The sequence below is a fragment of the Perissodus microlepis genome, chromosome 18, assembly GCF_051167445.1.
Source record: "Perissodus microlepis isolate ML-2025 ecotype Zambia chromosome 18, ASM5116744v1, whole genome shotgun sequence".
Lineage (NCBI taxonomy): Eukaryota > Metazoa > Chordata > Actinopteri > Cichliformes > Cichlidae > Perissodus > Perissodus microlepis.
This window is the reverse complement of record NC_140478.1, coordinates 23715588-23733202: the sequence shown is the minus strand read 5'-3', so window position 1 is coordinate 23733202 and position 17615 is coordinate 23715588. Positions and strand designations below refer to the sequence as shown.

At 40.6% G+C, this 17615-nt stretch overlaps 1 protein-coding gene across 3 annotated transcripts in view; it reads right to left on the bottom strand.

The window, feature by feature from the left end:
- Positions 1-8124: 8124 nt before the first annotated feature.
- Positions 8125-17615, bottom strand: part of LOC146367917 (guanine nucleotide exchange factor VAV3-like) — a 55099-nt gene continuing 45608 nt past the window's right edge. For 2 of the 3 annotated variants that reach the window (XM_084912063.1, XM_084912064.1), the window contains exons 26-28: positions 14360-14413; positions 12704-12852; positions 8125-11262 (exon numbers count right to left, since the gene is read on the bottom strand). In XM_084912063.1, coding sequence (XP_084768189.1) covers positions 11221-11262; positions 12704-12852; positions 14360-14413 — 245 coding nt within the window. In that variant the 3' untranslated portion in view covers positions 8125-11220. The remainder of the gene's footprint in view (positions 11263-12703; positions 12853-14359; positions 14414-17615) is intronic. The other variant, XM_084912065.1, reaches the window with a different exon arrangement.

Below are 17615 nucleotides of genomic sequence, written 5' to 3'. Positions count from 1 at the left end.
TTGATCCTTTCAAGTAAATCTTTTCATTACAACAGTCCTGTTTAAAATGATTTTACTTCAAAATTGGGTTTGTCTAAATGCTACCATGAGGAATAAGACCATGTAATAAAAATAATAATAATAAAAAGACCATGTAGGTGCTGAAAACCTCTGCAAGGAGATATCTGCTGTTTTAACACAGCTACTGTATTCGCATATTAGCAGAGCACAAGTCAGGTGTTTTGAATAAAAAATAAGAGCATTTATTTAACAGATAAAGGGTAGTAATGTTGTTTTGGTGCCAGAATTGAGCAGCGTAATTTAGCACTTTTAGATATTTACTTTTTGAGCCAGCATAAAGAGGTTTAACACCTTATGTGACAGCCTGAAAGAAGCATACTTGCAAACCTGCATCACCTGTGCGCTTATGTGTACACTGACTCACCAGCATCTATAGGACTTTCCACCCCCTCCATCCTGATCAATGTTTATCGACTTCATTTATGTGACACCACATCAGGAATGGCACTTATGGAGAGGTTGGAGCAGCATGCCATATGTGGCTTTATCAAACTGCTATTCACATTCCTGACATTGCAAGGACAGCTGGTGGGTGCTTTGCTGGCTTGGCACAGAGAGCCAGAGTACGCTGGAATCAATAGACAGAACAAAGAGGAAGTTAAGCTGCCCCTGCTGAAGAAACCTTGAAATACCCATTTACTCTGTTCTTAAATATGGAAGTCCTTTTACTCTTTAACTATTTTGTGGAAGATGGGATTAATATTATTGTTCAAAATGTTTTGATATCAGTCCTTGTGTTGTTGGACACTTGTGCTATAATAGTTGTCTAACTGAGGGGAAATAATTACAAAATATTTCTTAGCATAGATAGATTTAAGCAGAGCAGTGTCATGTTGTAGAGATTAAAAGAAACCTTACAGAAAATGTTGCTTAAATCAATCTGAAGTCCCCCTCACTTCGATACAATCTTTGCTACAGATTGCAATCTTTTTCAGAGTCAAACATGATCACAGCACTTGTCTTCTACTGTTTTCTTCAGAGCCAGATCCAGCACTTATGGCCTTCAGTGCCACACCTAAATTGCAAATCAGCCCCGTCTGGGATTGGCACCACGAGCACCCCAACACCCTGTCGAAGAAATTATTTATGTATCACACCAACACTGTCCATAAATAAAAGATACATTTCACAGTCTGTTCCAGAGTTCCTGGAGCTTGGAAGAAATGGTTTATCCTCGTTTTTTCGCATGCTGGTAAGAAAGTGTTTTTTTGTGTTGAACCCCTAGGTTGCATTACAAACACGTCTGACTGGAAAAATAAAAATAACGCACCTGGAGAATGTGTGAAAGATTGCCACCTGTTATTAAGTACAGTCTACACTCAGACTGTGATATATAAAGTGAGCTGCAGTTATAGGCTACATGTATATTAAGAAAATCTGAGTTGTTTTCTGGGTATGGGAAAAATATTTTTCCAAATGAGAGATTCAAATGATTGAAACTTAAAATTGAAGTTGCACTGATCCTTTTGGTCCTAAATTGCAGCTGTAGCAGGCCGACTACCAAGTCAATCAGTCTCTGACTTCTCCAGTCTAACCTTGGGTAAGTTACTGTTCCTTGAGTACCCCCCGATGCATCCATTGGAGTATTAGAATATAGTGAATATTAGAACGTGCTTAGACACATATAAAACTGATGATTGTGGGACCGGGTGAATGAGACTTCTACGAGAACACACTTTGAGTGCTCAACTGAGTAGAAAGAGGCTATTTAAGTACCAGTCAGTTTACCATTGTGGACATACCTACATACTAAATACCTGAGAGATCCATCCAGCCCTTCAGCAGATCCATCGACTGTTCCCTGAAACCTGATTTCAGTGGAAAGGTGGCTGTCAAGAACCCGATCTTAAGAACAGAAACAGGGAGAAAAAAGGCTGAGGTGCTCCAAATTACACAAGAAATATACTTGTGAAGTGATGAATATATATTATGAGTTTATGCTATGAAGGATGTTCCTTCAGCAAAAAATAAAGCTGAAAATAATATAAAGTTTATTTTTCATGCACGAGTGTCTGCATTTGGGTCCACTTCCTGCCTGCCCCAGCCATACATGACACAAAAAAGACATGCAAGGTAACTTAATTACTTTAATTTTCAACTAATTTTCCCAATTGTAAATTAGATTTAACAAAATAAGTACGTTACGATTAAGTTAAGCTCATTTTACACATCATCATTTTTTCATTACAGATCCCAAAGGTAAAATATATTTTTCTAACCGACTAATAAGCAAAGGGCACAACAGCACAATTCCTCAATACATCTAAATCATTTAATTGCTGTAGAAAAAGAGCCCTAGAGAAAAATTTAAAATGAACTTTGGATAGAGTGTGGTATTGGTGTGGTATACTGTATAAAAAAGGCCAAAGCCGACTGTACTCTGTATAAAAAAGGCCAAAGCCGACTGTACTTCCTCAGGAGGCTGAGGTCTTTCAACATCTGCAGGAAGCTCCTGAGGATGTTTTACCAGTCAGTGGTCGCAGGAGTCCTTTTCTATGGCATGGTGTGCTGGGGGAGCAGCACAGCAAAGAGGGACTCATCCAGACTGGAGAAACTAATCAGGAAGGCTGGCTCTGTGGTCGGCATGAAGCTGGACACTCTGGTGACAGTGGCAGAGAAGAGGACCTTAAAGAAACTGATGGACATTATGAACAATGCCGGGCATCCTCTGCACACGGTCGTAAACAATCAGAGGAGCCTATTCAGCGACAGGCTGCTTCTCCCCAAGTCAAAAACCAACAGACTTAAAAACTCCTTTGTCCCACACGCCATCAGACTGTTTAACTCCTCACTGGAGGGGAGAGGGAGGAGAAACAGGGGGACAAGGGAGGGCGGGAACAACTGAGTTGTAGGTGCTTTTCTACACTGTGCAATATTTGCAATATTTGTTTTTTGTTTTGTCTTTTTTTTCTTTTCTTATATTTGACTGTGCAATAACCACTGTGCAATATACTCACTCAAATGAGCAATCCTATTTATCCATATTGTATATTCTGTATATATATATATATATATATATATATATATATATATATATGTGTATATGTGTATATATGGTGTATTTATTTATGCTTATATCCTTACTCTCTTTCCCCTTAATGTATCTGTAACATGCAACTTCTTTCGGTGCTTTGCTACTGGAAACTGAATTTCCCGGAGGAACCCACCCGAGGGATTAATAAAGTTTCATCTAATCTAATCTAATCTATTAGTTATGCTAAAATAAGGAAATATAAATAACAGAGCGCTCACTGTGAAATATTTGAACCGATCACTGCCTGTATTTTAAAACTGACCACACAGCTGGCTACAATAAAACAAAAAATATATTTTAATAAATTACTGTAGAAAGGTTAAAGTTCACCTTTTCCACATCTGCCTGCAGCTTCCCATGCCTGCCTCTCAGCACCATTCGCACTGCTCTGCCTCATTTTTGCAGCTTTTACATTCTCAGCTCAACTTTTCAGGCTTGAAACCATCTGATTCTTCTGCTCTGCTCCAGATTTAAATCTTTATTTACTCGGATTAGTTCCCCTGGTTCTCCATGTGTCCACAATCCGCTACGCCACAGCTCAATATTCCATCCATGACCCTCAGTGAGCTAGGTGCTATGTTGATGATAATGGATGGCTAATGTGGGTGATTGCTAATAAACAGCTAACATTACCTTGTGCACAGACCAACTTAACATTTTATTTAGTTAATACTTGATATTGCTGAAACGGGAGCTTTACTGACCTTTGAAATTCCTCCTAAAGTGATATGAAACTACTTAACTACTAATTACGATATTCATTTGCAACAGCATCTTAATTCAATTTTAATGTTTAGTATGGATTGATTTTTTTTTTTACAACTCTATTTCATTGTATATGTGCATGTTTCAATAAATCAGTGCACCTATTTTCATTTTTCTAGCAACATGTAAAAAAGTGAGCTGTGACTCAAGACTGCTACATATCACTTTTTTCACACAGTTGCATAATGTGAATACACTGACTGCTGTAATGTTTTGCTTTTGGCAGGAATTAGCTACCTTCTTTATCATTTCCCTCCAATTAAAGCATATTTGGATCTTATTAATCTATTCTTTACACCTGTAATTCATGTTCTGCAGCAGACATTTTTCACAGCCATAATCTTGACATGAAATAGTAGCATCCTCTTTTGTCACATCAACCATCTGCATTTCCTCCTTCACTAGATCCATAAATCTCTCTGTGGTCTTTCCCTTGTCCTCCTCCCTGGCAGCTCCTTCTCCAACATACTTTGTCTAATATATTCACTATCCTTCCTTTCCACATGTCCAAGCCCTTAACAGCCTCACCTCCCTAACTTTGTGTCTTTTGCCCCCTCTGATATACTCATTTTTAAACTTCCATCCTGGTCAATCTCAATTAAAATCATGAGATCTTCAACTCTGCCACTTCCACATCAGCACCATGTCTTTTTGTCCGTGCCATCATCTCCAAACCATACATTATAGTGGATCTCACTACCATCTTGTAAATCTTCCTTTTCACTCTTGCTTGGTGTCCTTCTGTAACAAATCACCCCTGACACTCCTCTCCACCCACTTCACCCTGCCTGCACTCTCTTTTTCCTCTCTCTCGTGCAGTGTCCTTTGCTTTAGATAGCTGACCCAAGTTATTTAAACTCATCTACCTGCACTATCTCTACTCCTTAGACGTTCACAATTCAAACACATGTATTATGCTGTGCTTCTACACACCTCCACTTCTCTCCAGAGCATACCTTCGTCTCTCCAGGCTCTCTTCCACCGGCTCACTACTCTCACTACAGATCACAATATTATCTGCAAACATCACAGTCCACAGAGACTCCTGCCTTTCCTCATCTGTCAGCCTCATACATCACCATTGCCACACTTACATACTTCTCTGATCCAGCCACAAGGGGGTCACATGCCGGTATACATCTAGTGCCGGTCCAAGCCTGGATAAACAGGGAGGATTGTGAAAAGCCAGAATACTTTTTCCTCTGTTTCTGTCTACTGCCCTCACACAGACTTAACGTTATTTTATTAAGCATTTATTCGTGATTTATTACAAAGCAGTATTGACTTTGGCAGTTAGTGAATCAAAGGATTGCTATTACATGTATTAAAAGAAAGCAGGAGATAGTGGCACAAATAATGGGGTCAAACAAGCAGAAGAATATAAACAGAGAATGACAAAAACAGAGTGACAAAGACCGAAGTAACATGAAGATAGACAGCTTAGATGCAAACAAGGGGGACAAAAAAACAAAAAAGGGAATCAAGTGGGAAGAAATAATAGCGGGAAGACAGAAACCTTCATCACAAAAGGCTGCCATGAAACAATGGTTCCCTGATGGAGGAGGCAGCTGTAAACATGAACACCCCCATTTGGCAGACCTGAAGGAAAGGGTTGGAGGAGAAGAGGTAGACATGAAGGGGGGTGGGGGTGGGGGGTGGGGGGGGTGAGCAGGTGGGGTTAGAGACAGACAGACCCTGCCAAAGCAAGCCCCCATGACAAGCACCACCACCTCGTTAAACCTGTCCCCGGGAGTCACAGGCAGATGCTCTGCTTTTCCTATGATAATGACCGACCTGCTAAGCAGCTACCAGCGTCACGCTCCTGTGAACAACTATTGACCTCAAAGCTGTCACTCGCTTTCATGCCACTGCTGCTTCCAACTTGCCACACTCAGAAGGGGCTTGTTGCATCATTCGTTTTAATGCAGGCCTGGACATTTTAATACTGCCTGTTATCAAACGTTGTATTAAATCTCTTCCTGCCGATGCGGTCCTCAGAGGTTTTGTGCACTGCATGTGGACATCAGATACAGCGGCTACAGATTCGTTATCGTCAATTATGTCTTAAGAGCTTTGAAAACATGCTCCCCAGCCTGTGCAAATTGACATTAAGGATATGAAAGCATTACCCATTAATACACATTTATTCACCATTTTACATTTAGAAGACCCACCGCTGTCAAGCATCAAAGCGCAGTCAGCACACGGAGCCCATGAGTCAAGAGGAAGTAACTGGGGTGAGGGAGACACGGAGAGAGAGACAGACAGAGAGCAGCGGTTCTCTGAGGATTAGCTCATTTAGACTGCTTTGATCTGTGAGATCTTAATTGCTGGGTAGCACTGATAGAGTCCTCATGGAGACTTAGCAACACCATACAGGCGAGCAGGGAGGAGGGTGGCTGTGTTCTTACCTTCTCTTCTTCTCTTGTTTTACTGATTAACTCGTCTCAGTTCGACAGACTATTCAGCAATGGTGGCCTATGGCATACTTAGCAATCACTGCGTATGACTACAGCAAAAAGAATTAATGAGCATTTTCGACTTTGTCACCGATACTCACTAAGTCTTCTGTACAATTTCTTCTTTCCTCGATACCTTTACTCATAATGACATTTTTGAAGCGTTAAAGTCAACCGCTCATACTTCTTCTACTCTCTTGTAGGCACAGAATTGATCATTTCCCTAGGGTTTTCGAATAGGTCATGTGACTCAGGGCCTTTCTCTTAGTGAGCCAAGTAACTGTAAGGACTTCCAAAAAACAAAAGCACTGTGGTCAGATTGAGTTATTTTTCTTAAGTTATTCATCTAGCATATAAATTAATGAATTAAGCAAAACTACCATTCATGTTTGCTCATGTTTCTAAATGAACAATCAATACAGTTTTTTGTTTTTTCTTATGAGGGCAGCTTCCCTATAAAATCCCAGTAAGAGCACTAAAAAGAAGAATAACACATTATTTTCAGATTTTAATCAGAATGTTTTGCATGTATGAGGTGGAGCTGCCATCAGATCATATATGTCATGTTATAACAATTCAATTCATCCACCTATTTTCTTCCGCTTTTCCAATTCAGGGTCGTGGGAGGTTGCTGGAGCCTGTTCCAGCTGCTATGGGGTGAAGGGCGGGGCACACCCTGGACAGGGCTAACACAGGGAGAGATTCACTCTCACATTCATATCTACAGCCAGTTTAGAACTGGCTGTTAACTGAACCCATTGCATGTCTTTGGACCGAAGCCAGAGTACACAGAGTGAACTCACACAAGCTCTACATACAAAGGCCGCAGCTGTACGACCCCAGCCGGCGGATTTAAACCCTTCTTGCTATGACGCAACAGCGCTAACCACTGTGCCATCATGCTGCACCCCTACCCATCCATTTCCGTTCACTTATCCAATTCAGGGTCAGGTTTGGGTTTTCTCATAAGATCTGATAACTTTTTCAATCATTCCCTTTTCTCTTGTGAGACATTTTATATGCACCTTGCCTCAGTGAAGAAAAACATTAGCTGCAGTTTTAGTTTGTATGAGGTTTCATGGTCAGAAGTCATCAGTTGAATGTAAATCATACTGTTAAACTCTCTCAGAGAGCTGAGCCCCTTTGAGGGGAAGTGAGAGCTCACTGTATTTGCAGTTTCAGCTTTTGCTAAACTCCCTTTTAGCCCCATATAGAGATCCAGAGGGACTGACAGGTGAAGACTGGGGTTAAGAAGATCATCCCAACAGATGAAGATGATGCAGGGCCTCCTTTGCTTTCTCTTTCTGCCTTTGTCCCTCTCTCATATCCATACACACTATTGTTTTTCTACCTGTTCTTTATCTCACCATACTCCATGCAGCCTTGTACATCTATGTCTCTCTCTCTCTCTGGCTGGTGTCCAACTTCTCTGTTGTCGCCTTTCATCTCCTTGGCTAAGACAAGAACAGACAGATTAAGGAGAGGAAGATTATTAGGGGAGCTATTTTTTCTGCCTCTTTTGTGATGGGAGGGTTACTGTTAGCTGAGCAGAACCCTCCCTCTGCTGGGTTTGGTCATTAGAGTGGCTGCAGAGCAGTGGGGGGGAAAGAAAGCCTGAGGGAGTGTTTACATTACAAGAATACTGATACTGTGAGGCTCCAGTGTGTAAATCTATAATATATATGAGATATATATGATCAGACTGTATAAAACAGCAGGAAATGCACATTCAGTAATTAAGAGAACTAGCTTACTGCATCACGGCATTAAAATACACCGAAACCAGTAAAATTAACACACCTATAGATAAAAGAGCAGCATCTCACTAGATGCAGTGTCATCAGGATCACAAGGGATTAACTGGAGCATTTGCTTAATTTGTTTGCTTAAAATACATAAATTTAGCTAATTGTAGCAAATTCTGACTTTTGAAGTCAGTGAATACAAGGTGGAAACAATAATGTGAACCATGTCATCTCTGTACCAGCAGTCCCTCGAGACTCCCTGATGTGCCCATCTGCACATCAATAAAGACCTTTCTGTTGATGTTGTGAAACTGTTTCTTTTAGATGGCATTTTGATGCAGTTGTTACCATCTCTTACTAACATGACACATAAGAGCTGCGAAGTATAGTAGTGTGTAGTGTCTACAGCTTAGACACATGTTCAGCAGTGAAATGCTATTATAGGCACCCCTGTTTTTGGTAATTCTAACAAAGACTTTCTTATTTTATTTATTTATTATTTATTTAGGTTTTGGTTTGCTATCATTATTTACTGAGGACATTTTTCTGTAATGCTGACCTATCAGTCCCACAGTCCTATGACTGTTTTCTCTATAATAATTATATAATAATTAATCTATAATCCACCTCCTAGGCAATTATTCTAATGCCCACTTTGGGGTGCCTGCAGAAGCCCATCAATCCTGGCAGACTCCCATGTTTAATAACTTTAGCAAGACAAAATGCTAAAAAGACTTCGAAATGCAGGGTCAAAAACACTGTGCAATATCATACTGGTTATATCTATTTTTTTTTTACATATACTATATGGTTATGACAAATACATGCATGTGACAAGTGTACAAAAAAATCCTTGCATTTGCAAATACTGGAAATCCTGCAGTCACATTCTTTTACTTTAATTGAGCCATTGCGCTCAAGTTATAACTAATTTAGGACAAAGGATCAACAAATATAATTTCCAAGAGAGGAAATATGTTGCAAATTTTAGCCTGTACAATGCAAATTTGCTGAAAGGGGCACAATTTTGTGCCAATTTTCAGTGTGGCAAAGAAAAAAAAATACTGTTCTACATCTACATGTTCCTACATCATAACGGTTTTCAGTCGTCTTCCCTGTTCTGTTTGTTTGGACATTATTTGAGCACTGCCTGTTCTCCACTGCGACTCCAAAAACCATATCAGACACACCTGTGATTTGTGATGCAACCTCGCAAAGCCTTTGTTCCTGCAATGTAACATTTGTCCGAAGAGGGAATAATAGCCTATCCCATTTTAAAAGTGCAATTCAAAGAGCGTGCTTTTATTAAATATTTATGTCAAACACATGGTTAGTGGGGTATTAATGTTTGAAGGAAAACAGCATCGCTTAACGCCCTTGTGCTACCTTGCTCTACAGTGAACAGCAGTTACATCACCCTTGAATCATTCATACTGAAACCAAAAAAAAAAAAAAAGAGAGAGTTGAGGTAAACACAAAATCCGTGGAATGCAAAAGGGCTCTCTGGTTTCCACAGTAAATGATCAAAAGATCAAGGAGCTCAAGTATAGACCTATCCACACCACACATGTGCTTTTAAAATTTATTTGGCTTTGTAATTCCTTTTATGCATACACTTTTTATCTTTGATGTCTAAAAATGTATGAGAACTGGGCATTATATTTGCTCTAGTGTCATCAAATGGGAACACTGTGAAACCACCTTTTGCCACAGTTGCCATATTCATTTGTAGTCTTGTAGGCCAGGAATAACCACGGCTGGAATAGGTTGATATTTTGGGAAATGCTTATAGAGTTTCTTGGTGAGTGTAACAGAGGACTGATAACTCTTGTGTCTTTCCACTAAATATGAACCTGCAGCCACAAGAAGGTTAGCTCAGCTTAGCATAAAGACTGGCTTCAGTAACCCAACTTGCTATGGAGATTTCCATACCCACCTACCAGCCCCTCTTAAGTTCTCTAACATCACTCGTCATCACTATGGGTTTGCCAGACAACCCACAGAGACATAAAAAAGTCCCCACTGACAAGAAAGTCCAACACATATACAAGTAAAACCGCACATTGTATGTTTTACAGTTTTGCTTTATTACAAATTGAACAAATGAATTCTAACCTCTCAATAAGTGAGCCTTTCAGCCAATGACTGTTTCAAACTTTATATTAAACAGACTAAATTCAGACTGGTATTAACCTTCTCATCTAATTTTGCCAGGGGAGCAAATAAGTACATTTCTCAAAATTTCAAACTATAGCTTTTCAGGCTAAACACATTTTTAATGATTTTCATCAACTCAATGTTTATTGAAGGCTGCACTTAAAGTTGAGGTGATTATTTAAATAAAACAGTATTTAAAAGGACAGGAATCTAATTTGGGAGATGTAGCTTTATCAGTGGCGTCCTGTGGCCACATAATCAGCTGTTTCTCTTCAGATGTGCATCACTTCAGCGTCCACAGGTCCACTGACTGACAGATCAGTCCATCATGGTTCCATCCTTTTTTTCCATGTTCCACCCCTTTTTAAAATTAGGGTCAAATTCAAAGTTTGGCAGTTACAGTTTTATCAAAGGTTTGTGTCCACGCAGTTTGGAATGCAAAAAACAAGATTAAAGAAAACTGAACGCAAGTGCCGAAACAGCCATGAGGGCTATAGTGTTCCAGGAAGAGTCAAAAACTTCTCAACACTTTCACTTTAATTTGGTACCTGAGCAGGGCACTATCAGCAGGATCTGTGGTCCAGCTAGATGATTGAGCCTTGCTGACCTCAAAACATGACAACAACGAAAGGCAAGACTCATACCAGATGATGGAGTCATCAATAATAAGAGAAGTTGAGTGGGAGAGGAAGGGAAGGCGGAGGGTTATCTAGGCACAGCACATGTACTTCCCAGTGGGCCGCAGGGGCAGACAGGACTGCGTAGAGGTAAGATATGACATGACGCTCCTGGAATCTGTGATTTGACATTTCTGTGTGAGAGTCTGTCAGAGGACAGGAGAAGGTTTTTAAGGGCACTGCCACCTCCTCTTGTGTCCAAGTCTCTGGATTTTTATCAAAGAGAGATATGACTGTGGGCCCAGACAGTGGCAGAGCAGCATGGCGTTCACTGGAGGGTTTCAGCCTGAATGGGTGCTGAATACACGTTCCAACAAGCGAAGTCAGTCCTCCTCCTCCACATAAGTAGAGGGAAACCATCCCACCTAAGAAGAGAAAAGTAGCATCTAGATCAGCATTTCAAACTCAACCAGACCTCCGCTGATCTTGTGAAGAATTCTTCTCCTGTCACAATGTACAGACTGTTATATGTAGTTTTGATTAGAGATGGACCGATCCGATATTACGTATCGGCATCGGTCCGATACTGACGTAAATTACTGGATCGGATATGGGAGAGAAATAAAAAATGTCATCCGATCCATTAAATATCAAAAAAGCACCTCACAAAACTTGCGACATGGCGTAACTCGGCTCATAACCGTAGCACGTCGCAGCAGTATGTATCACGTGATAGAGCGACTGTGTGTATTTGGAGCCTCGCTACCAAACCAGCATTTCATCTCTGAGGAAGTTTTCCCAGAGAGAAGTAAAGCAAGTGTGTAAGTTCATCTCTGAATGTTTGTAAAGCATTCCAGCGTTAAGCTTAACAACCGATATATGGAGCGATTGCCTCTCTCTCCCTCCCTCTCCTGCTGCTACTTCATGAAACTGATCAATGATCAGCTGATCGGCTTTTCTGTCGCGAGTCCGTCTCTCTTGTTTGTTTATTGCCCACTTCGCGCCAGAAAGAGGAAACCAGCGGCTGAACAACAGCAGCACGTTTAAGCTTGATAAGCTGTTGTTGGAATTTATTTACGTTCTACACCAGGATCCTTTTCTACATAGCTGACGGCTGGTAACTGTGCAGGGGTGGATCTGGCAAAGTTTAGCCAGGGGGGCCGATAGGGCATGAACAGGGAAAAGGGGGCACAAAGACATTTTTTTTTAACTTGAGTATGAACTTATACAAAAAGCAGCAAGATATTAAAAAAACAGTTTTATTGATTAAAATACACTATATCGGATTCATATCGGTATTGGCAGATATCCAAATTTATGGTATCGGTATCGGACATAAAAAAGTGGTATCGTGCCATCTCTAGTTTTGATCAGGATGGGTCAATAATTCTGACAATTTGGAGGTGAGTACAAGAGATAATACATTGTTAACTCTAGGATGAGTGGTAACTGTGACACTGTGCCTGCATGGCAGGGTTGGAGAAGTGTGTTCACAAGCAGTGCCATACTCAGATGTGAGCAAATTTAGTGGCGAGTCGTTGTGCATCGAATTGCATAACAACTGATACTTTGGCTAAACAAACCTGGTAAAAAAAAAAAAAATTAACTGACGGACGTTTTGTTGTGCCAATGTGACATGTCCCATTAAAACTAAGGAGCTTTTTTCCATTTAACTATGGATGAAGTGGTTCACCCTTCATGACATGCTCACTCACAAGCTCCCCGCCAAACACAGCCATTTACTGATTCACCCTTTTTAATTTCATTTTTAATACAAAATATTTGTGAAATATTTATTTGTTGTCCCACTTTGAAACGAGCAAAAAATCCTGCCAGCTGCAAAGAGCAAGTTTGTCAAAGACATACCCTGCCACCGACTACTCCCTTCCACCACCCATTGGGCATCTTGGTGTAGATAGTGATAACGTCTCCCTGTTGCAGAGAAAGCTCCCGCGTGTCTCTGGAGCAGAAGTCGTAGCGTGCAATTGCATAACCCACCACTCTAGGAGAAAAGACTGAAACAGAGAGAGATCTTATATTACTTTTGGACCCATTTACAAAATTTCACCTTATCTTAGACACTGTGAAAACATCTGCTGACACTGATCCAGCAAGAAATATCACACTTACAGATCAGAGTTACACTCCATACAAAAATGTAAGCTGAATTTAATATTTAAAGACAAAGTTTACAGATGTACTGCTGTTTTCAGGGTGAGATTAAACTTTCATGCTCACTTACTGTAAGAAAACTAACTAACAAGGATCAAGAGAGAACTTGAGCCAAACTAAATTCAGTTTATCTAGCTTTATTATACATGGCTATAAAATTATTATGGTTCATTGATTTTTTTTCTTTTTCTTTTAGTACAAAACACATTCCTCACAGGTATTAATCGTAGTAAACTGACTATGTCATTTTGTGAGAATGATAAGGCAGCGATTCTAAAAAGCCTTGACTCATGGGTTTGATTCATGTAAAAGCAAAACCGCAGAGACAGAAATGAGATAATGCTTAAGGTTCACGGGTGAGAGAGGAGAAATGTATCCGACAGCTCAGCTTGGTGGGTCCAAGCACGCAGCCAGGATGAGAGAACTTGGGTTATCATGGTCATGTGTTCATCTTATTAAAAGTTAAAGGTGAATTCAAGCGATGCATCCAGCACTTATCAGGTTATCCAAGTTTGTTCCTACGCATGCAGGTCAGGGCTCATATCACACGTGAACACGGCTGTGCATAGGTTTGTTTACCTTATCTGTGAAAACACAGATGACACGACTGTGCAGATATGCTGGACGAAAGGAATACATCTATCCTCTCATGCACACAGACATCCAAAGTTAACCCACATCACAACAACTCAGGTGCTCAGTTCCACACACGCATGCTTAAAGGAAGCACAGAGAGAGATCATTTAATTCTTAAATATTCTTAATAAACTAAAATTTTTGCATTCGTGTCTTGCTGGAAACACGAAAATGTGAAAAACCTCCAGTTATTCTGACTCGGGAGCCCTTACTCATTATTTCAAGAGGATAACCACCACTGTTGGCCTTAAAGTCACAACTTTTAATGGATACTAAAGCTCAATTAACTGTTTTATTGTGTAACATATTTGTCACAGTTCATTAAGTGAAACCATACAAACAAAAGCGCATGTCATCTTTTTAATTAGCTGAATTGATAGTGTTATTGTTGGATGTAGTAAAATGTAAATGCCAGCAATGGTGGCTTTGCAGCTCTTTGCCAGTGGTTTGCTGACATTTCTGAAGTTATCTTGACCAAATGGGAGATATCATAGCCGGCAGAAATTCATAACATCTGTGATATTTAATTTCCAGAAGACTGATGTGAGGGTTTTTCCCCAACGGGGTGACTTATACACTCTGTGTAATTACCAAGGAAAAAAAACCTGCATTATTTAAAAGAGACAAGAAAACAAGACAGCTCATCTTTAGAAACGTGGAAATGTGGACATACAGCGGGGGGATTCAAAGACAGTAGAAAAGCTGTACCTGTACCTGACCAGAAAGGCGAGGAGGAGGGAGGAACAAAGCTGCAGCCGCCAGGAGAAACTACAGAGAAACGCAGCGAGTGATGGGAGGGGGTTCAGGCCGTAGTGGGAGCAAAGAGAGAACATAAGCAAAGTAAACACAAGTTTGACAGAAAGAGAGCGTGTTTGTGTGAGGGTAAAGGAGAGAGAAAGAGTAAAAGTTGTCAAAGTCAAAGTACAAGCAAAAAAGCAAATAATGTTGGGGATACGCAGTGAGAGAGGAGGGCAAAACAGTGAAACCATCAGACAAATTGTTACTGCCCCGGGCACATGCACAAAATCTTACACAGCACAAACCGCAGTAAGGTGGGTTAAGTGAGTGAGCCTATAATACGTGTTGATGCCTGAAAGTCAGTATAGGTATGACTTTTTTTTTAACACTTATATGTTGCTTTTTATGCCTCAGTACCAATTCAGCAAAATGTCAGTGGTAGGCAATGGACCAATATTTAAGACAATTGTGTGCTTTTGACATAGCAGAAACAAGTCTGAGAAAGTATCATTCCTAATTCAGGATAAAAATGTGGAGACAGGAGCACTACAGTGTGGCAGTCCTACGCAGAACTGCCAAAACTGCCACAGCCATATCAAGACATTACAAGATATTTCACAAAATGCTGTATGAAGTCCTTTATTTGGTTAGCACTTCTTCTCTAATTGTGGTCCAATCCTAAAAGAGAAAAACTTCAACAAAAATAATCAGAATACATGATTTAGTTTGCTTTGGCATACTAATATAGCAGGATAAAATGAATGATAATATGTTTTTCACCAAAGGACCTAACCCAGTGAAAATGAAAAATTGATGGGAGAGACTTAATTTGGAGATGGTATGAGCAGGACTGCTGGTCTGAATACTAAAGACTATTTGGGTATACAGATGGATCTACTTGTTGTAGGAATTTCTGTAAAGAATCCCTTTGCCTGTTAACGTCCATAATTTTTGGTTTACTATGCTGAATAATAAGTCTCGGATGTAAACTTTTGGCTACATTAGTGTGGCTTTCTTCAACTTTGTGCTGGTTACACTGCATAGTCAAAGGAGCTTGCAAAGAAAAGCGTCTGGACTTCTTTAAGTTACTTGAAGATGTTTCACCTCTCATTCATTCATTCATTCATTTATTTGTTCATTTCAGGCACAACAAAAATACATATATTGAACATAAAGTGCACAAAACAAAAAACAAAAATTACCTGAAAAGGAGTGGGACGAAGAAAACTTATTAAATCCCACCCCTATACTCATCTGAGAAGCTTCTTCAGTTCTAAGGTCAAATGGTGGAGAGTCCCAGATATAAACCTAGTGGGAGTATCCCCCCACAGAGGGACAAAAGGACCCCCTGATGATCCTCTAATCGCCTGAGCCAAGGTGTGAAACTGGGTGTGGGTCCCAATCAGCCAGAGTTTCGGGTGAGTTCATTGTGAAACCTGGCCCCACCTTATCATGCGAATTCCTGAGATCAGATCAGTCTTGTCCTGTGGAGGTGGCTCTTCTGTGTTGTGCCATGCGCTTGTGAAGTGGCTGTTTGGTCTCTCCAATGTAGAGGTCTGGGCATTCCTCGCTGCACTGTACAGCATACACCACATTGTTAAGTCTGTGTTTTGGCGTTTTGTCTTTCGGGTGAACCAGTTTTTGTCTGAGCGTGTTGCTGGGTCTGAAATGCACCGGGATGTCATGCTTGGAGAAAACTCTCCTGAGTTTTTCTGATACACCGGCTACATAGGGGATGTCATCCCCTATGTAGCCGGTGTATCAAGCGCATGGCACAACACAGAAGAGCCACCTCCACAGGACAAGACTCAGCTGTCCATCTGCATCTTAAGGATAAAGGACACTCTTTCGAGGATGCCAATGTTCACATTTTGGACAGAGAGGACAGATGGTTTGAAAGAGGAGTGAAAGAAGCCATCCATGTCCACTGTGAGCGACCATCTTTGAACAGAGGCGGGGGTTTACGACACCAACTCTCTGCCATCTATAATCCAGTTTTGAGATCCCTTCCCAGACGCCTTAACGCCCACTCACATCCTGGGCCATCTGATCTCAGGAATTCGCATGATAAGGTGGGGCCAGGTTTCACAATGAACTCACCCGAAACTCTGGCTGATTGGGACCCACACCCAGTTTCACACCTTGGCTCAGGCGATTAGAGGATCATCAGGGGGTCCTTTTGTCCCTCTGTGGGGGGATACTCCCACTAGGTTTATATCTGGGACTCTCCACCATTTGACCTTAGAACTGAAGAAGCTTCTCGGATGAGAGGTGAAACGTCTTCAAGTAACTTAAAGAAGTCCAGACGCTTTTCTTTGCAAGCTCCTTTGACTACGATGACCTGGATGACTGAGAACCTTCACAGACACGTTACACTGCATAAAAATCAGCAATAGCAAAATTTTCAGCTTCAGACTAAAAAAGCAGCGGCAGCTTGTGTGTAAGTATACGTCTGAGCAGAAGCACGGTGCTGTGACAAGGCAGCGTCTGGGATTCCACACTGCAAAGCTAAGAGCTCCTGCTCCCATATGAAATCTCACCTGAGCCAGCAGACCCTCATGCTCAGAGAACAACTCCCGTCAGCACAGCAGTATGGTTTCGTGCCTTCTCTTTGTACCGTACAGGCAGAGACCAACATGCGTCAAGTGTCTGACCAGAGTTCGCACAACTATTAACATACTAACATAGCATGAGTATTTATACTTTACATGAAAATATTTTTGATTCTTTTGCACAAGAACATATGTGCATGGACCGTGCAGAGGGTGACATGAGTTTCTATTATTTAAAATATGCTATTTATATCAATGTGGGCCAGAGAAATGACCACAAAGCTACAACAACTGAATACTAGAAACCTTGTGAAAATGTATTGCAGGGCTGATGTATTAGATGTTTTCAGGTGAATGCACAAGTTGAGTATCTTAAAATTCTTTCAATAATTCTGTCATAAATATTTTCAGGACATTATATATGAAATTTAATGATATTGATATAAGATAACAGACTCCAGTGTCCCAGTAAAAGTTAGACTTAACTACAAAATGATTATCCTGACAGACAACACAAGATCATTGCATTGCTAATTAGTTCCCAACTCAAGCTTTCACACACACACAGGGAAATGCACTCAGTCAGACTTAATTAAAAATACTAGCTGGGGTTTTTCCAAGCAAATTACTCCAGAGTTTTGATGGCTTTACAGTAGTTCTGCATCTTGTGATTGTTTACT